Source organism: Coregonus lavaretus (assembly GCF_964263955.1).
Source record: "Coregonus lavaretus genome assembly, chromosome: 3".
In the NCBI taxonomy this organism is placed as follows: domain Eukaryota; kingdom Metazoa; phylum Chordata; class Actinopteri; order Salmoniformes; family Salmonidae; genus Coregonus; species Coregonus lavaretus.
Window position 1 is genome coordinate 44,848,497 of NC_139990.1, and position 22,138 is coordinate 44,870,634.

Below are 22,138 nucleotides of genomic sequence, written 5' to 3' on the forward strand. Positions count from 1 at the left end.
TAACATTTCTTATCTTGCACGCCGCAACATTAACTTTCTTTCAACCTCCCGAATTCGATCAGAAATAATAGTCTACAGCTGGCCATAAGGGCGGCAGGTAGCTTAGTGGTTAAGAGCGTTGTGCCAGTAACCGAAAGGTCGCTGGTTCTAATCCCCGAGCCGACTAGGTGAAAAATCTGTCGATGTGCCCTTGAGCAAGGCACTTAACCCTACTTGCTCCTGTAAGTCGCTCTGGATAAGAGCGTCGGCTAAATGTAAAAATGTAAATAAGAGAATGATAAAAATAAAAAACGTAAAAAAAAATTGTTATCATAAAAATCTAATCTTGAAATGATAAAATCCTGATAGGCCCAGGCTTGGTGTTAAACGAGGTCGGACTATTTCAAAAGGCACAACATCAGGTTACATGAAGCTATGAACCAGTTATCCTATCGTGCATGCCCTTCTCAGTCAAGTTAACCTAAACCATCTTGGCAGAAATGTATTATTATGCGCCAATGTATTCACTTCCTTACATTTTATTTATTAATAGTTATAAGAACTTAGCCTATATTTTTGCCTGTCGTTTTAATATTAGTAAGTTTCCCACAGCAGGTGAAACATGCACCGCTGTACTGTTTCCCAAATCCAGTAGCTGATTACGCAAATATTTTTCCAAATAGGCAGACTATAGTTTTTTTAAGCAATAAATATAAAATATTATTTTGTGGGAATAATTTTGTGGATCTAGAGAAGTTTTGCACTATGATAGTTATGCACTACAATAAATATAATAAGTATTATGATGGAAATAATTTGACGGATCTAGAAAAGTTTTGCGCCTCAACTTTTTCATCCGATTTTTGTCCATGATATTTGGTTTTGTTTGAATAATTCTGATATTAATAACATCCTATAAATATTACTTTATGGCAAATTAACAAGTGCTGTAAAGTTATACATATTAGAAAGCAAAACTACTTCCACCTATTTGTAAAAGTGACACATACATTCGCAACCAAATATGGAACCCGTTTTACGGGCGCAGCAGTTTCTCTGGACGCGAGCTTTTATGTTCAGAAAATGAGATTGGACCACAGGAAAATTATAATACTTAAAATAGTAGTTAGAGTATTTATTTTTCAAACATGGTCATGCAATCCAGCTAAAATATTTGTTTTTAATGTGGATGGTCGTTTACACAAACTACCCAAACTTTCAGACACATATCTTGGCGTGGAAACGTCACCTGCATGACATACATTTCTCTCTATACTTTTGTTATAATTGCCCATCGGTAATAACAACTTCATTACATACATTCAAATATAGATTTGTATATGTTTTTATATAAAATGTTTTGCACATCTGGAAGTAAAACGTCACAGAAAGGAAGTTCAGTGCTAATAGTAATTTCTTAAGAAAAACTAAACCTATGTTTTAGGCTATAAAATTCTGATGAAAGAATATGTTCTATTAAATATTTTGTTTGAACTTTCTTATTTGTTTAAGAAGCAACAGATCGGAGAATCAAGGACAATTTGATTGATATTACATACAGGTCATGTGCACCATCGGCCTATGTCAACTATATGAAATAGCCTACCACAGCATGGCAACATTTTAGGTGGACTCTACCAGTAACACTTTTTGCCTAATTCTCATTGCAGAGAATAGCTTTGTCGACTGTGCCAATGACGTGTTCAATTTCAATTACGAAGCAAACAAACTGAGTCTGAACGAATTGATTCTGAATCCATAGCGACTTTATTGAGTGCCTTAAATTAGAAAGCCAGTCTCTGAGAAATGATGCTTGTGAAATTAACGTCACTTTACAACATGCTTACTTAAATTAAAACATGGGAATAATAAACAGTGAATGATTTCGAAATCATCTTACAAATAAATTCAAAGTGCGTCTTTTAAAAGACTTCGAAATACAAGTAAAACTCGTGGTTAAATATAACTCCCCACAATAACATGTTTTATATCCTGACAAACAAACAAAACAAAATAAAACAAACATTTCTAAATACAATTCCGTACATGTTCAGATGTTTACTAGAGCCAAATGTACAACTAGAAATGACTATACAAAATCGTCTCCTGGACAAATACATAACTCACCTTTACATTGGTGCGGAATAATTTTCTAGGCTATTACATTTCTCATTATATACAGCCTTGCAGTGACGTGAAATGTAAGTATTTCTTACAAACTTGGTCAGGCTCTTTCTGACAGTATCCGTGGAGCGTTTAATCAATGCGCGATATAACTTTTCCTCCATTATTAATAAACAGGTGATGTGTTTGATAGGGTAGATAAGGGCATAAAGAAAACGTTGAAACCCGCACATACATAGCTACAGTGATTTGTTCTTACAAAGGAGCCATCGAAAAGGACACACACTGATCATTTTAGTGTTCAACAGGCTAATAAAGTGCCACAGTTTGGTTTTGAATAAAAGTACGTCAGCACAGCAGTAACAAGATATTTCAGGCCACATATTATCACCAACTGATAGAACAACGTTGTCTATGTCTTGCTTATTGTAATGCCCATGTAATAACCATGTTGCGTAAAAACACTCAAAAGGGTACATACACCAAAGTATAGGCTTCCCGGTTGGAACAGTCTGTGCGTTAGAAGAACATTGATGTGTTTACATTGTGCCCCAGTGTTCCAGTGTGCCTTCAGGATTACTTTACCACTACTGTATTTGACCTGTACACCCCACGTCGTCAATAGGCTACTAGGAAATATCATTTGATCAGTAGTCTAAATCACTTGATTAACTCAACTCGTACACATGAGCATAATTACGCATACTCAACGTATGTCCACTGTAGTTTAGCCATTTCCCTCAGATCATCTGTTTTTCCCAGATATCATACTTAGTCGAGAGAGTTTAGAAAGGCCGTTCGTTGCCCGTTCCTGGGGCAGACTCGGGAGGTTGCAACAGGTCGGGGGAATGGCATGGAGGGCTCCCCGGGGCGCTGTGCTCACTGTCGGTATCGCTTCCCCTCTTTCCCCCGCTGCCCGAGCCAGACCCGGCGGAGCCCCCGGCGCTGTGAGTCTTTACGTGTTTACTCAGATGGTCGCTCCGCATAAACCTCTTGTTGCAGACCGGACAGGCGAACCTTTTCTCCCCGGTGTGCGTGCGCAAGTGTCGCTGGAGCTCGTCAGAACGCGTGAACCTCTTCCCGCAAAACAGCCAATTACACACAAACGGTCTCTCTCCGGTGTGCCACCTCAAGTGCGCCTTAAGGTGCGACGTTTTGCCGTAAACCTTACCGCAGCCCGGAATGTGACAGCTATGGAGCCCTTTCCTCCGCAGACTTGCTCCCGCCGGCCCCAGCCTCTCCGACTCCTGACAGTTGGGACAGTCGCAGGTGGCTCTGCCAGAGTAGCGCCGTGCAGAGGACCGGGGAGACCCCGCTAGAGAGGCCGTTGGCCCCCCAGACAACATAGTCCCCCCTGCTCCGCCTAATGGAGACGGACTGGAGTCCGGATAAGAGGACAACACCGGCTTGTATCCGTCCATCAGGTGCTGCCCGGTTGTCAAAAGGTGTGGAGAGGGACTTGTACTGAAGGCTGAGTGACTTAGGCTGGAGTAATCGGAATTGTAGCCCCCTAAAGGAGAGTGTAACGACGTCTGGAGTCCACCGGAGTGCAAGGAGGTCTGTAGAGCTGCACCATTCGGGTTCTGAACATCAATCCATCCCGCTCCCACGTCCCACCACGCAGATGCGCCGGTGGTGCCAACCTCTCCTGTGGGGATACCATGATGGGACGACTTGAACCAGGACTCGTATGGATGAGCAACGCTCATTCTCGGGTAGATGCCTTGCAGACTGTCCACTGAGGAGTGCACCTTGGAAATAAAGACGGGTTGATGGCTGGGTTCTTGAGAACTGTTTGTAACGGAGGCCTGAAATACAGAATAGTCGTTTCCAAAGTGGGGCGTGGATGAGGTACCGGACGTGAGGGAGAAGGCACTGGATCCAGGGGAGCTGTTGGTGCCAAACGAGTCCGATAGACCAGCTCCGTTACGGGACACTCCGAAACTGGATAGGCCGGACCCAAGGCTGCAGCTGCTGGCGGTGGCTCGCTTCCACGGGTGGAAGCCTTTCCCAAACGTTGAAGAATTATCCGAAATGGAGGATGGTGAAGGGCTCGGACTCCCTATCTTGTTGCATGTCGCAGCCAACATGGCTAAAGGAGTCGATCCTAACCTCGGCTCCTCCTGAAATGACAAGAAACAACATGTAAGTCCCTGTTGATATTGATAACGAACGTTTCAGTTTGCTTGGTCAGTTGGTGCCTAATAGCCTTTTCTATAGTAAGCTACAATAACAATGATTATTTGGTCGGTGAAAAGTTAATTCCGTGCTAATGCGAAAGCTACTTTGTAAACTATTTGCATTTGCAATAGGCCTACTAGCGGGACAGTTTAAACAGGCATATTTTCCAAGGCATAACAGAATCATAACATACCTGTAGACTGATGAAATAGAAAGCACCAAAATGTATCTATAACAAAACTATTAAATTACGTTATATATGACATGCACAACAACATGCGCGTCTTGTGCACATCAGTAGAAAGTTATATCCCGCGCGCGTCTCTCTGTCGTTGCGAAATGAATCTCAGCTTTTTTCTAGTGACCCACTTGCTTAAAACATAATCAACGAACTGTCTTTCCTACTGTGACCGAAGTAATGCTAATCCCCTCCGCTGGACAATAAAATAACTAATTAAACCAGCAAGAAACCCCTTAGACTCACCCCTAGAAGTGAAGTTGCCATCACAAAAAGTACCCTCCTCAGAGGATCTTTTTATATTTATGAATCACAGCAGTGTTTTTTTTTTAGAGGTGTGCAATACAATGATGTGTTCCGCCCATTCCACCACAATTGTAGGTCTTCTCCGGCTTTGAAGTACCGCTGTGACACGGGCGACCAATCAGCGCCCCTGTACCACCACACCGCCACATTCTGACGTGAGGTCATCAGTAGACTACTTCAGACAGCTCTCCACCCCTTCTTCATAATAAAAGAACGGAAGAAGGTAAAGTTAAATGAGAGTGAAAAGATTTACTTACTGAAATTTGAAAGAGGAAATTTGGGAATTGTATTTCTTTACGATGAAAAGGAGACTACTTGTGCTATTATTTATTGTTATCCTAATTATTGTTATTAGGTTATTATTCGTTGTTGTTGTTATTGTTATTTATATTTTGGTATTATTACAGTGGTATCAAACATTTGTATATGACTTTTTAGGAGATTTTGAATCCCATTTTTCAAAACTTTTGCTCCACTTTCTACCAGTGTTACATTGAGGAAATAAATGTCTTAGCTACCCTTTTGTGGCGTATTTCCCTTCGAAGTTTTACATTAACGTTGTTGTCATTACTTTTAAGTAGTTCATGCAAACAACGATTATGAAGCCTACAAAAGACTCCATTGTTTTCACAGGACCAATATTACCTTTTTTGAAAATGTCACTTTACTGTAATTGCATTCAATTATCTTGCCAATGTTGATTAAAACTACAATGCACTGCATTCCAGAAAATAGATGACTGACGTTATTATTAACTTCATAGTATGACAAAATAATTATGTAAGTACACCTAATTTAGCTAGTTCGTTTACATTGATACATCAGTCCATGGAGTTACAGTGTGTGTGTGTGTGTGTGTGTGTGTGTGTGTGTGTGTGTGTGTGTGTGTGTGTGTGTGTGTGTGTGTGTGTGTGTGTGTCTGTGTGTGTAGGTGTGTGTGTGTATATTTGTGTGTGTGTGTGGGTGAGTGTGTGTGTCTGTATGTGTGTGTGTGTATGTGGGTGTGTGGGTGAGTGTGAATGTGTATGTGTGGGTGAGTGTGTATGTGTGTATGTGTGTGTGTGTGTGTGTGTGTGTGTGTGTGTGTGTGTGTGTGTGTGTGTGTGTGAAAGAGAGATTGAGGAGCTTAAAGGAGAGCAGAGCACATCTCAAGTAAAAGGAAATCAACTTAATTACATCATTCTTACCTTTCCCTGTTTTGTGTGGCCATATGAGATCTGTTTAGCCTAATTATATCGTTAATAATTAATCAATGTGATCTTAGATTTGGCCTTTGTTGAGATTGAGATATCAAAACAGTATAGCGTACCAGAGCATTACAGTGGTACAAGGCACGTTTCTGTCCTTTTTCGTACAGCCTATGCGGAGCTTACACATTCGATCAAATATAAAAATGAAAGGCTATTTTGATAATATCGAATATGTTCCATCACATCTCAACTGTTATGAGCCCATGTAGCTAAGTACATCATAATAATAGCTTCTGTTCGTTACATAACAGGAACTTGTAGGCCATAACATAGGTTGAACCCGGGGACTCTCTCTCTCATTCTCTCTGTCGCTCTCTCTCTCTGTCTTTCTTTCTTTCTCTCTCTCTCTCTCTCCTCTCTCTCTCTCTCTCTCTCTCTCTCTCTCTCTCTCTCTCTCTCTCTCTCTCTCTCTCTCTCTCTCTCTCTCTCTCTCTCTCTCTCTCTCTCTCTCTCTCTCTCTCTCTCTCCTCATCGCTCTATTAGCATGCAGTGTGCATTGGCAGCATACATTTCATTTGAATTTCAAATTTAATAACGCAGGAGGTTTTTAATCATGCGCAGTTTTATTTGTTTGATATTAACATGCTTATTGACCGGGTCTGTTGACCAGCTTGGTCATTACAAGACAGCGAAAAGTTAATTAAAACGACCAGGGATTATTCATCACATCATCTGCCTAACCCATGTCGCTTCCTTTATTACACTGTGTGATAGATGGACTCTCTGATTAATTCCTCTGTTTATTCGATTGGACAACAGCTTTTTGGATTTAATTTACGCTGCTAGAGCGAACAAGGTGCCATCAAAATGTGTCCAGAGCGCTGGAAAAACAAAATGAAAGAAATTAATATCTAGGCTAAGTAACAGAGCGCATTGGAGAAATAAAGTTCATATTGGAATTGGACATCCACAATTTTGATACAGGGTAGCGATTACATAGGCCTATAGATGGACTAAAAATGATTATTACTATAAATTTAGTTGATATAGCCTAAGTAACAGTTGTGCTGTATAATGTCTATACATCTGTCTATTTGTAGCCTAATATTGACATAATCATTTCTCGTGTTCATGCAGTAAAGGTAGAAATAGTTAAAAAATTGTAGTAGGCCTATGTTAAAAAAGTACTTTGTATTTCTCTTTGAGTTCTTCACATTTATGCACATCTCAGTTTTACATTTTATCATTGGTTTTTATTGTCTGTAATTTCTGCAAATATTGAAATAGAAACATTCTCTGAAAATAATTCAAACTTTAGATTTGTAAAACCTGCCTGTCAATGAATTAATGCAACCCATTAATTTAGCTTATAATTTCGAGAAAACTGGGTCTCCAATATTAAACTTAAAACACACTAATATGCTATTTAATATTTAATATAACCATAAAAAAGCAATACAGAGTTTCCATAAGAACAGAAGTATATGCTATACTAGAACTCAATCAGTTGATTAATTGACGTAATTTCTCCCTAAACAATTTAGCACAAATGGCAACAACAAAAAAAGTCAGAAAACGATGCAACAGATACACCAAATTATTTGAATAATACAATGTGTAGCCTAGATAGAAGCTTACATACCGTGCTCCACTCGGCGCCATATTGATATCGATTGACCCTCGATGTTTCTGTCTGTACTGCATGAGGCTGAGCGCAGCGCTGCATCCCCTCCACCCGCAGGCGGTACAACAGTAAACCCGGTCCCCTGCAAGATAAATGGTACTTTGGGAATTGCGTTTAATTAGGAATAACTGAGGAGAGAGCGGCTTGCTAGTCCACTGGTGGTCTAATCACAACATGTGTTCAAGCCAACTGACAAGGTTGCGCAGTCATGTGCTTACCTAAATATCCCAGGTAGGTATGAGAGCTAACATAAGGGATGCAAAAATGTGATGCTGCGTTATGCGTTTTGCTATTCATGGGGAAGGAAGGAGAGGTTATATTTTTAAACAAGTCACCATGTGTGGAAACCAAGGTATGTCACATTGATAAATTGCTGGGTTGTATTATCAAGCAGACTGATTTGATAGGTCAGCAAGATAACAGTTAACGATGCAACATGTTTCAGCATGTCACTGATGGACAACTACATCATTGATGGGAGAGAGAGATTGGACACTTCCAAATGGTCAATTGACTTTCATATGTCTAGGGTGGTTTTACCGATCCGTATTTTACAATTTAAACAATGCCCTTTGTCGGCTATTTGTGCGCACAGACTCTCTCCCATAAACCTTTCAGTCACAGTGAGGGTGGGTTGGCCTGAGTTCACATGGTGAGGCCAGGCACAGGTTGTTCTTTCTGATCGCCTATCTCTCCGCTAACTGTACGTCACAATGAACAGATGTCCCCATTTAGGGCTTTCTTTCTCCTACACACATGGACTATATTACCATCATGAAATCAAACTCCAAACCTGTCCCTTTCGCCGCTATAATGACCGCGTTATTCAGGGCCGCTGAGCACGAACAAAATGTGCTCAATATTGTCTTCTTTAGAAATATTCTGCATAGAAAATGAAGGGAAGGAGAGTCTGAGGGGGAAGTAGCCGGGTGAAAGGGATGGTGAACTTTACTCTAAATGTGGTGATTTACAAAAGCAACTCGATAATCTCTGGGCCTTACTGCTGAAGACCCATGCTCCGAAGTAAACTGCAGGTTGCGGCTTGCCACAGCAATTAGTCGACTATCATGTTGAAATTAGATAGCCCCATTTTTGCAGAAAACCATACAAATAATTGTCTTGGGTTTAGGGGCACCACCTCACTCCACCTCTGACTGTTCAATTAAGTTACAAGAGAAATAAAGAGTTGAGTGTCCTAGGGTAGCCTACAGATGCCTATCAAACCCATGTTTCAACCATATCATACTTAGCCTACGCTATGTTGTTTTGTGCAATATATCTCAAGTGACAGAAGAGGATTTCAGGACACAAGTGTTTTTGAGTGACGGCTCCTCCACTATTCCACTATTGTTACTCACTCTGCACATAGATGTGATCATATCTATAGCATGGTGTTAACTCAAGTGACAGAACAGGATATGGGGACACAAGTGTTTTTGCCTGACTGACTGCTGGTGTGGGCTAGTAGTGGTTCTCTCCTCTCCTCTCCTCTCCTCTCCTCTCCTCTCCTCTCCTCTCCTCTCCTCTCCTCTCCTCTCCTCTCCTCTCCTCTCCTCTCCTCTCCTCTCCTCTCCTCTCCTCTCCTCTCCTCTCCTCTCCTCTCCTCTCCTCTCCTCTCCTCTCCTCTCCTCTCCTCTCCTCTCCTCTCTCTGTTCACCATGCAGGAGGTTAGGAGGAGCAGATGTCTGTCTGCCCTGTGAGCTGCCAAGTGGGTCTGAAGCAGGGGAGCCACAGACACAAGGGCCCAAATGGTGTTACAAAGGATGTGCAGGAAGCCCGTCTCCGCCTGGGTGAGCCACACTCACTGAGGGCCTCCCCTCTCCCAGCAAGCCAGCAGGGGCACAGAGGTTGTGTGTTCCAAATGGCACCCTATTCCCTATATAGTGCACTACTTTTGACCAGAGCCCATAGGGTGCAAAAGTAGTGCACTATATAGGGACAGGGACACAGAGAGCCAGGGACAGGGACACAGAGAGCCAGGGACATATATGGACAGGGACAGGGACCTAGAGAGCCAGGGACACAGAGATCAGGGACACAGAGAGCCAGGGACACAGAGAGCCAGGGACACAGAGAGACAGGGACAGGGACAGAGTAGGGGCAGCAAACCCATGTGTTACACAGGATGTTTGCAGACAAGCACTCAAGTATGACACTCACTCAAGTATGTACACACACACACACACACACACACACACACACACACACACACACACACACACACACACACACACACACACACACACACACACACACACACACAAACAAACAAACAAACAAACAAACAAACAAACAAACAAACAAACAAACAAACAAACAAACAAACAAACAAACAAACACCAATGGGTGACCAAGATGACCATATTTTGATTTAGAGTAAATATACTGTATTGTTCTGTGTAAGGATTGCACCTTTATAATCACAGTGTCATGCAACAATGCAACAAACAGTGTAATTTAGCTTATTTCAGTGGCTTGCACATCACATCACATCCAACTCTGTATCAGTAAATTAGTATCAGTGGGTGGTGCTCCGCTCAGAAGAGTTTTAAAAGCTCCTAAATATCTTATCACAGTGAGTTGGCTAGATCTACCTACGCATAGCCACTACAGACATCAGACAACTTGAAGACTTTGTTCAGAAATAACATTGAAACTGTAGCTAGCATTCTCAAAAACCAAGATAAGCTGTCATAATGATTCTATAAAAAAGTCAACAAACCCTGAACAAGAGACTGTGTGCCGAAACTCTGGTGTTTATCCATTACATTATTGGGAGCTTTTATAGAGCGTGCAACTCTCTTTATTTATTTTTACACCTTTTGCCGTAATCTACATTATCTGGGATGTCACTTCAGTCAGACTGGGAGTGATGTTGCAGACAGGTTTTCTGGGCCAGGTCAGGAGGTCATCAACAGTGGGAAAATAGTGTTCCCTCATAGTGTTCCAGGCACAGGTGTGCAGCATGGCCTGTACTGAAGAGAAGCACTGGACCATAAACAATGATATAAATGTCTGGCAGATAAAATGGCTAGTTAACAATCTTTTGACTGCCTTAACCTCTGGGCCTCTGTGGCATATCGATCAGCCAGCTGCTTGGGGCATTGTCTAGCAGGAGCTCTTTGGTTCAGGGATGAATGGACTGGGGCTGGGGCCTCCAAATGCTTTTTATCCTCCTTTTATTGTTGCTTTTTGGGGGGAAATAAAAAACAAAATAATGGAAATGTATTGATTGCTACTTAGTGTAATAAAATGTTTTAGGTTTAATTTAATTTAAAAACAGCTTTGCTATGGCAATGTAATAGTTAGGTAATGTAATACAGTTGATAATAGTTCATAAACGCTTTACTTCCTTGTGGACCATGTCCTAGTTATCTCCACGGTTCTATTTTTGAGTTTGAACAACCCACACCTTATACTCTGTTCCCTGCACAGGTGTTGCTGACGCAATGCGGTAAGTTTCTAAGTTTACAGGGAAAAGATTCAACACCAAGAGAGTTACTGGGTAATTTACATGGACGTAATTGGTCCTATGTATAATATCAAGCTAATTGCACGCTAAACAACACATGCCCCCAGAGGCTGAAGTGACGGCTGGTGGAGGCTGTAAGACTGTGATGGCAGGGATGGTGTGGTAATGATCACTCTTAACACCTGTCTGTCACTGTGACTATGTACATCAGCCTAGATGCACGTCTCCAGCTGTTATGCATGTAGGCCCAGATCCAATTGTAGGAACCAGAGGGAAAAAAGGAACAGAAGTCTCAAAGATACACTATAGAAGTTTAGTTGCTACTTTTAGGTCGTATTTGGTCTTCAATGTTGTCTGTATGGTCCATACATACAGTATATGATATAATAATAATTACTTTCCTATCTATGAAGCCATGCACTGTTGTTCCCCAAGCTGCCTGTGTGTTTGACTCTCACTTTGGGATCAATACGTATCATTGTTGGGAGACACTCAGACAACTTCTCCAGTAGTGTTGTGTGTTCAGCGTGAAGAAACAAAGGAGTTATTGTTTTCTTCAGTTTCGTAATACGCTTCACAGTTCACGCAAATGACTGGCCATCTATGATAGATACAAAGTGGTTGCATTATCCCTATAGCGTGTCATGATTAACTGTTGGCCTAGCTCATAACGCCCCGTTCACTCTTTTATACGTCTAGTAGCTGTTTGTTTGGTACATGAGTGATAGATTGTTGCGTCTCAGGTGAGTCCAGGAATAAGGCCGTTTACAGTATATTGTGCTGCCATTTGGTTTGACTGGTGCATCTGTAGGCCATGAGGCCCTCTTGTTGACATTCAGCGAGCCGAAGCGTTGCACTTTGTCTGTGTGAACGGCAGCCTAAGAGACAGGCGGGCTGGCGGCGGGGCGAGGGAGGCAGGCAGGCATACAGAGTCAAGTACCTAGGATTAGCCCTGGCTCTTCAAGTTTCTCTAATTATCCGCCTGCAGGCATTCTGGCCGTGTGGGATAATAATGGAAGTCCGTGTGTTCGCCCGTCACCTTTCAAGTGTGGGTGGAGAAGGCGAGCGAGAGGAGAGGCGCGGAGCAGAGGAGAGAAATGTTTGCTTTCCTTGTTACGTCACCCATGGAACACAATAGATACAGATGACTTTGTTTTGTTAGTTCACGGAACGGAACGGATTGGGGCTGAAGCATAGCTAGCTTAGAAAGTACTTAGCTACCCACTATGCACAGACGTCAGTTCAACATCTAGTTTTGTTTTACATTTGGTTGAGTTGTCAACTAACATGAATTCAACATGAAATCAACAAAAAAAGTCACCACGTCGTTGGATTTAGGTTAAAAGTTGGGTGAAAAAAATACGAAATACCCTCACTTTGACTTTTTTCCAAATCCAATCAGTTTTCCACGTTGACTCAACATCATCACATTTAATTTTGGGGGTTGAAATGATGTGGAAACAACATTGATTCAACCAGTTATTGCCCAATGGGTAGTTTCTTTATACTTGTGAACTGTAGCCAATGAATCGATATAAACAATGATGTTCACATTGCCTTAGTTGTGACTTTAGTGTTACAGCACATACAGTATGTTCAACAATGTTCAAGTTGTAGACGTGATCATAGACTTGTGAAACGCCACGTCACACACGTTACAGATAAGTCAATCTTTCCAGAACATTGGATCAAAGTTTCCAACCTGTGAACATATTCTAGTGTGACGGAGGATCAATTGTTACAACCTGTGAACATATTCTAGTATGAGGGAGTGAGCAGTGACACAATTATCACATTTCGAGAACATTATTCTGTTTTAATTACTGAATGTGTGCTAAACATTTCCCCTCTCTATCAGCCTACACTGACAGACAACAGGGCCGGTCCTCTGCTGTCATCTCTCTTCATCTGACATCTTAGTTTCCTGTAAACAGCCTTGTTCTTCTCTCAAGTACACATGGAGATAATAGAGCGCTGAGAGAAAACACAACGCTTTAATTAAGAACTGGACCGATTTCCCTAAGGGGGGGAGATTGTCTGCTTCCATTAAGTTTGTTTATCATACAGTAAAGAGGTTGCCTTGTCCTTCCCTGACAATTGGTTTTAATCAGCTAGCATGCCTCCCCAGGCTGATCATTTATGCTAAATTGACAAGGGTGGTGGATACCTCTGAAAATCATTATGACAGGGCTAAGGCCACTGGCGTCACTGTCTTTGGCTTCAGTGTTTTTTAAACAGCATATCCTGGTGTATATCTATATTTTCTATACAAGGATATTTGTTGCCGTGGCAGCCTATACGTCTCTGGTGTTGTTTCGTCTTTGAAGAATAGCAATGTGGCGTGGGTGTTTTGGAGCAATGTTTTGCTTTGCTGAGAGAAACATAAACTGTTAGGTTGGTTTGTAACCCCAGCAACACCATCTTGTAGGTTGCCAATACATCAACAGGTTTCGCTGGCTTTCTTTCACTCTTTTGGGCGCAATACATTAATGTAATGTGCATGGGTTGTTGCTAGAATGACAACGTCATTTATGTGTCTAAGAGAAACCCACAATGTACATCATTGGATTATTTTGATGATTTCACAATGGGCTCTGAAATGTCTGTTTTCACTTCACTTGGCACCTACACATGCAGACTGTGCAAGTGTGGAAGTACAAACTGTGATTTGAAGTAAAGGGTGGTGGGTTGGGAGGGAGGGAGGGAGGGATAGAGGAGGGGGATAGAGGAGGAAGGGGAGAGGATAGGAGGATGAGTATGAGGAGGAAGCTGGGACCCACTTCTCGCCCTGCAATTTAATCACTGTACACCCAGGGAAGTATTGACAGTTGTCCTGTGGAAGCTATTAAAGTTGCTGTCCAAGGTTAAATGAAATTGCAGTTTATCAAGGCAGCGTTGAGAAAATAAGGGAATCTGTTCATGGCTGTTGATTAATGTGGAGCCTGATCAACACAAGGGGTTCATTAAGCTATACATCACAGGGGTAATTTAACATGTCATCACGCCTGCTGCGGTCTCTTCCCGCAACACGTTTTGTGTGTCTGTGTGTGTGTGTCTGAGATGCTCCCCATGGGCGTTTGCAACAGTTGACACATGCAGCCACAGTCTCAAATGGTATGGACGAGGATGCGCCCCGCCAACCCCCTTTGTGTCTGTCTGTATAATCCCCCAACCAACCTAACCCCCAGTTATCAATGTTGAGAACTACTGGAATAAAGACTAGTGTCTGACTGCAGCATTACAGAACAACATATCAGAAACTTTACTTCTACTGTATATGCAGTAATACACATGACTTAGTGCAGTAATACACATGACTTAGTGCAGTAATACACATGACTTAATGTTGTGATACACATTACTTAGTGCAGTAATACACATGACTTAGTGCAGTAATACACATGACTTAGTGCAGTAATACACATTACTTAGTGCAGTAATACACATGACTTAGTGCAGTAATACACATTACTTAGTGCAGTAATACTCATGACTTAGTGCAGTAATACACATGACTTAGTGCAGTAATACACATGACAGTGCAGTAATACACATGACTTAGTTCTGTAATACACATTCCTTAGTGCAGTAATACACATGGCAGTGCAGTAATACACATGACTTAGTGCAGTAATACACATGACTTAGTGCAGTAATACTCATTACTTAGTGCAGTAATACACATTACTTAGTGCAGTAATACACATGACAGTGCAGTAATACACATGACAGTGCAGTAATACACATGACTTAGTGCAGTAATACTCATTACTTAGTGCAGTAATACACATTACTTAGTGCAGTAATACACATGACAGTGCAGTAATACTCATTACTTAGTGCAGTAATACTCATTACTTAGTGCAGTAATACACATTACTTAGTGCAGTAATACACATGACAGTGCAGTAATACTCATTACTTAGTGCAGTAATACACATGACTTAGTGCAGTAATACTCATTACTTAGTGCAGTAATACACATTACTTAGTGCAGTAATACACATGACAGTGCAGTAATACACATGACAGTGCAGTAATACACATGACTTAGTGCAGTAATACTCATTACTTAGTGCAGTAATACACATTACTTAGTGCTGTAATACACATGACAGTGCAGTAATACACATTACTTAGTGCAGTAATACACATGACAGTGCAGTAATACACATGACAGTGCAGTAATACACATGACTTAGTGCAGTAATACACATGACTTAGTGCAGTAATACTCATGACTTAGTGCAGTAATACAGATGACAGTGCAGTAATACACATGACTTAGTGCAGTAATACTCATGACTTAGTGCAGTAATACACATTACTTAGTGCAGTAATACAGATGACAGTGCAGTAATACACATGACTTAGTGCAGAAATACACATTACTTAGTGCAGTAATACTCATGACTTAGTGCAGTAATACACATGACTTAGTGCAGTAATACAGATGACACTGCAGTAATACACATGACTTAGTGCAGAAATACACATGACTTAGTGCAGTAATACACATGACTTAGTGCAGTAATACTCATGACTTAGTGCAGTAATACACATGACTTAGTGCAGTAATACACATTACTTAGTGCAGTAATACACATGACTTAGTGCAGTAAAGACATGACTTAGTGCAGTGCATATCAGTAGAGAAGACAGAGATAGTATTATAGTCATAAGTCACCACATGGACATTTTATTTTCCATTACTTTCACCGATTTTAGATGCAATGCATACGGTATATAACATTGTTGGACACTTGATTAAACAATGATTTAACTCAATTTAAAGTGAAGCTTTATTGCTGCAACTCAGCCTCAATGCACATTGTACAATACATATTGTGAACCAGAACCAGGCCACAGTGGTCACTATTCCGCCTCCTTGTCATGGACCTTAACTGCATCCACTGTCCATCTCTGTCATCAGGGCAGGATGGACCCTAACTGCATCCACTGTCCATCTCTGTCATCAGGGCAGGATGGACCCTAACTGCATCCACTGTCCATCTCTAGCATCAGGGCAGGCAGGGTTTTGATCACTTGGGTTTTCTCTACTGTAGCCGCAGGAGACAGGACAGCAAGGAAACAGGACAGACCCAAATGGCACCCTATTCCCCATATAGTGCACTACTTTTGACCAGGGCCTACAGGGAATAGGGTCATTTGGGATGCAGACAGAGCTATGCTAATCAGGCCTCCCTCCCAGTGTTGTTGTCGCCGTTGTGATTTGTTTCTTGTGGGGGATTTGTTGACTGGCGGATAATTGATGGTGCTTGAGGGACAGGCGTGAGTCGGACATGAATCACGGGGCGACGCGCCTCATGATAAGGAGCTGAAAGTCATCCGTAATTAAGCAGGGCACTAGAGACCAATTGTTTGCAGAATGATTTGGCCGCCGGCTAATTGACACTAATTGTTTAATCTGATTTTTCCCCCCCTCCACACCGTCAGGCTCCTCTTGTGCACTCATCCACAGCACTGTGCATTAATACACAGTGGCGGAGTCCCAAATGGCACCCTATTCCCTATATAGTGCACTTATTTTGTGAAGTTTCCTGGCAAAAGTAGTGCACTGTATAGGGAATAGGGTGCCATTTGGGACACAGCCACTGTGTTATGATGATGGGGGGGCTTTGTTACGTTACAGCCTTATTCAAAAAATGATAAAATAGTTTTTTTCCCCTCATCAATCTACATACAATACCCCATAATGACAAAGCAAAAACAGGTTTTTAGAAATGTTTGCTAATTTATTCGAAATATAAAAACTGAAATATCACATTTACATAAGTATTCAAACCCTTTACTCAATACTTTGTTGAAGCACCTTTGGCAGCGATTACAGCCTCGAATCTTCTTGGGTATGATGCTACAAGCTTGGCACATCTGTATTTGGGGAGTTTCTCCCATTCTTCTCTTTAGATACTTTCAAGCTCTGTCAGGTTGGATGGGGAGCAGCGCTGCACAGCTATTTTCGGGTCTCTCCAGAGATGTTCGATCGGGTTCAAGTCCGGGCTCTGGCTGGGCCACTTAAGGACATTCAGAGACTTGTCCAGAAGCCACTCCTGTGTTGTCTTGGCTGTGTGCTTAGGGTCGTTGTCCTGTTGGAAGGTGAACCTTTACCCCAGTCTGAGGTCCTGAGTGCTCTGGAGCAGGTTTTCATCAAGGATCTCTGTACTTTGCGCCGTTCATCTTTCCCTCGATCCTGACTAGTCTCCCAGTCCCTGCCGCTGAAAAACATCCACACAGGATGATGCTGCCACCACCATGCTTCACCGTAGGGTTGGTGCCATGTTTGCTCCAGACGTGACGCTTGGCATTCAGGCCAAAGAGTTCAATCTTGGTTTCATCAGACCAGAGAATCTTGTTTCTCATGGTCTGAGTCCTTTAGGTGCCTTTTGGCAAACTCCAAGCAGGCTGTCATGTGCCTTTCACTGAGGAGTGGCTTCCGTCTGGCCACTCTACCATAAAGGCCTGATTGGTGGAGTGATGCAGACATGGTTGTCCTTCTGGAAGGTTCTCCCATCTCCACAGAGGAACTCTGGAGCTCTGTCAGAGTGACCATCGAGTTGTTGGTCACCTTCCTGACCAAGGCCCTTCTCCCCCGATTGCTCAGTTAGGCTGGGCGGCCAACTCTAGGAAGAGTCTTGGTGGTTCCAAACTTCTTCCATTTAAGAATGATGGAGGACACTGTGTTCTTAGGGACCTTCAATGCTGCAGAATTATTTTGGTACCGTTCCCCAGATCTGTGCCTCAACACAATCCTGTCTCGGAGCTCTACGAACAATTCCTTCGACCTCATGGCTTGGTTTTTGCTCTGACATGCACTGTCAACTGTTTGGACCTTACATAGACAGATGTGTTTCTTTCCAAATCATGTCCAATCAATTGAGGTGGACTCCAATCAAGTTGTAGAAACATCTCAAGGATGAATAATGTAAACAGGATGCACCTGAGCTCAATTTTGAGTCTCATAGCAAAGGGTCTGAATACTTATATAAATGTGATATTTCTGTTTTTTATTTTTAATAAATTTGCAAACACAAAAAAAAAAAACAGTTTTTGCTGTGTCATTATGGGGTATTGTGTGTAGATCAATGAGGAAAACAATTAATTTAATCCATTTTAGAATAAAGCTGTAACGTAACAAAATGTTGAAAAAGTCAAGGGGTCTGAATACTTTCTGGATGCACTGTATAATCATCCCATTTGCTTATAAAAAAAAAAAAGCAATTTTACCCCCAAGATGATTTTCATGCATCCTCCTCCTCAACCTTTGAGGTAATCAGCCGCCACTGAGAGAGACAAAAGGGTTTCTATGGTATTTGTCTTTAGTCCGCTTAGTCTATGTAGACTAGACTACTCAGAAGACCTTACATCTGTAGGTGGATAAGTGTGAGAGGAAACAAAGTGTTGCTGGACATACAGTCCATGAGGAGTTAAAATATCTGAACTTAGATCATACATAGACAGTAAACAGCAGACAATAGACAGTAGACAGTAGTAGACTGTAGAAGACAGTAGACAGTAGCCATCGTAAATGTAGCAGTGGCGTTGTAACATCCACTAAAGCCTCATGCATGGTCACATTAAAGCTAGTTGTAAGGTACTTAATAACATTTTTCTCTATACTTTAATATATGTCACTTTGGCTTGTAAAACACATGAGAGATACATCTCTCCATATTGGCAGTGCCTTTTACCTGCTCTTGTTACAGTGACAGTGGTTGTAGGGACGAAGTGTTTAACCTACAGATGTAGGATCTTAATTTGAGCCAGTTTGCTACAGCAGGAAAATAATCCTGCAGCAACAGGAAATGGGATTATAATTAATGGACATTTTCTGTAGTGGTTGATAAATTTTTCGTTAGGGCAAATCAAGTCTGATATTCTAAATGGAAATTACAAATTTTAGATTCCTTTTTAAACCTTGTATACACTACAAGTTTGCATTTCCTGCTGTGCAGGAAAATTCTCAGTAAGAAAGGAGTGATCAAATTAAGATCCTACAAGAAACAACGTTCTTCTGTGGGAATTTCAGTACTTCAGCATAATGTTTTCTACAGGTTTCCTCATGGTTCTATTTAAAGTCATGTTCTCAGAACATTAAGAAAACTTTCCATAAATAACACCAGAAAACATTAGTAATGTTCATAAACGTTGTAAGAATGTTATTTAAAAACATATACATTCCATTCTCAGCATCAACAAAACTCTCTCTATTCTCTATCTTGTTAAGTGTGTTCAGGTGTATTGGCCGCGCCGACTAATTGGCCACACCTGATCTTAATGAGTGGTTGTTTCCTTTGAACTAGGGTCCGTTTGAATAGACTAAAATTAACATCCTGGTGGAGCAGTGGACTAATTCCATTGATAGAGAGCAGAATATCATAGGTTTGAATCTCACTGATGCCATGCCACAATAAAAAAGGAATGTGTTTGCATGATTAATGCCTAGAAAATGAATTTCCATGTGTCCTATCTGTGCTTGGAGTTCAAAACAGTTAACCCAAACTAAAATAGCAGTGTTATTAAAAGTCTTATTGAAACATGTTCTCAGTGTGTTATTTAATTACCTTCAAATAACCTAGAATTTCTATTCTCAGGACGTTAATAAAACCTCCCAGGATAACTTTCAGGGAACCATAGAAAAACGTTCTCAGAACCTCCCTGCAACCTAAAGATTAACGTTCCCAGAACAGGCAAAGTTATCACTTCCATTCTCAGAAAGTAATAAAAAATGTCAGTTTTAACCATCAGGAATCTTATGGCTTCGTTCCCAGAACCAATGGGAAACCAAAAACGTACGTTCCCACAGCTTCCAAGGAACCAAATGTGCTAGCTGGGGCAGCTGCTGTTGATGATGCAACCAGGGAACACCCTGTCTTCCTTCCCATTCGTCAAGCCTCCTGTCACTCCTGCGTAGTTACTTTCATAATGTAAACCTGTTTTGTTATTAAGAGTACAATGCTAAATCTTTGGATTGTATAAAAGTAACTTAGTTGCAGTGTACCAGTTATAATATACAGGACAATAAATATAAACAAATGAAAAAAAAAAAGATCCTACATCTGTAGTTGATTTATGGCATTGAGAGAAGGCTTATAAATTAACAACAGTAATCCCCTCCTCCTCCTCCTCCTCCTCCTCCTCCTCCTCCTCCTCCTCCTCCTCCTCCTCCTCCACTATTTTGGCTGAATGACATATACTGCTTTTTAATAGCAGCAATACTTTATAATTAAGGGGTCAACATTAAAGCAAAGGAACATATTTTATGGCTCATTAACCAAAAATGTTAGGATCACAACAGAGACTAGGCTATGTTGTAAAAGGATGTTGACAATCATGTCAACTCTACCCCTACAGTATCTGGGTCATAGAGATTCTATGGTCTATAATATTTTAGCATTCTATCCTATAAGTGAATTACATGATCTCCATCGTCTGGGTAGTAAGTACAGAAACCCTCATGACTATTGTTTTGATAAATACAGGACTTGAAAACACTAAGAATATGGGATTTGACACCTGATTATTGAGGATGAAGGACAATGGATATATTTCTGATATATTTCAAGCTGTGTCACAAGAGTGGGTATTGAGAAGACACCTCACAATATTACAGAGCTGTTGCCTTTATGGGGCATTCATGTGCTTGTGGGAAGTGGGAAACTTGGAATTGGGAAGTCATAAGTCTGACATAATTGTGTTCAAGTGCTTTTGAAGTCGGACCAATTTTTCAACCAATACGATTTTAGCTAGCTTGATAAGCTAGCTAATGTTGCTAATAATAAAGTTAGCTAGCTTGCTTAACATTGACAATATGGTCAAACTAGCTACATTATCCAAGTTTGTTATTGTCAAAAACAGATTTGTTTTGAAAAGGTAAAAGGTCAGTGGTGAAACGTCACAACTCGGTAACTCCGGTAACAACATTTTCTCAGAGTTTCCCACTTGTAGTTACGACTTTGAGGGATGTTCAAGTGAAACTCTGAACCTTCGATAACTCCGACAGCATGTGAATGCCCCATTAGCCAGAACCAGATTAATCATAATAGTAGCATAGCCACTTAGCATCTCTGTTAGCTTGCTAGCCTAATATTCTGGAGTAGGCCGATAATTGACTTGATTGACGTACAGTAAGTGAAGAACACAGGAACTAACGAGGAACAAACTTAGTTTGAAAACACATGACATAATTAAAATATCTAAATTATGCATATGAAAAAAGCACCAAACAAGCTATGTTATGAGCATCAATCTTGCACATTGCCAATATCATTATGCTGTGACAGTCCAATGCCTTTACTTTTTACAAGGCTACGATAACAGAACCATTTGTTACCTTGTGTTGAGTGTCCAGACAACTCAATTCACTTTGCCTTGCATGCATATTTGGGAGTTGGCACTCTTCATCTGGTTGCTGCTCAACATTACTGTGTCTCATGGTAACTGTGTCCCGCCTGGCCAATATATCCATATCTATCTGGAGCTCTGACAGAAGGGGATCAAAGAGAGTGAGTGGCTGGTACTATTTAATGAAGCTGCCAGTTGAAGACCTGTGAGGCGTCTGTTTCTCAAACTAGACTCTCTAATATATTTGTCCTCTTGCTCAGTTGTGCACCGGGGCCTCCCACTCCTCTTTCTATTCTGGTTAGAGCCAGTTTGCGCTGTTCTGTTAAGGGAGTAGTACACAGCGTTGTATGAGATCTTCAGTTTCTTGGCAATTTCTTGCATGGAATAGCCTTCATTTCTCAGAACAAGAATATACTGACGAGTTTCAGAAGAAAGTTATTTGTTGCTGGCCATTTTGATCCTGTAATCGAACCCACAATTGCTGATGCTCCAGATACTCAACTAGTCTCAAGAAGGCCCGTTTTATTTTAAAAATTTTTAACCTTTATTTAACTAGGCAAGTCAGTTAAGAACAAATTCTTATTTACAATGACGGCCTACAC

At 41.2% G+C, this 22,138-nt stretch overlaps 1 protein-coding gene across 1 annotated transcript; it reads right to left on the bottom strand.

The window, feature by feature from the left end:
- Positions 1-1,729: 1,729 nt before the first annotated feature.
- LOC311116695 (transcription factor Sp8) lies at positions 1,730-4,799 on the bottom strand. Its single transcript, XM_084157441.1, has 2 exons — positions 4,478-4,799; positions 1,730-4,226 (listed from the first exon to the last, which is right to left on the bottom strand). The coding sequence occupies exon 2, from the start codon at positions 4,191-4,193 to the stop codon at positions 2,889-2,891; it is 1,305 nt and encodes a 434-aa protein (XP_084013567.1). The 5' UTR covers positions 4,194-4,226; positions 4,478-4,799; the 3' UTR covers positions 1,730-2,888.
- Between the last annotated feature and the right edge of the window lie 17,339 nt (positions 4,800-22,138).

Excerpts from the sequence above, each read along its gene's own strand:
- LOC311116695 (XM_084157441.1), bottom strand. The coding sequence starts at position 4,193 with ATGTTGGCTGCGACATGCAACAAGATAGGGAGTCCGAGCCCTTCACCA.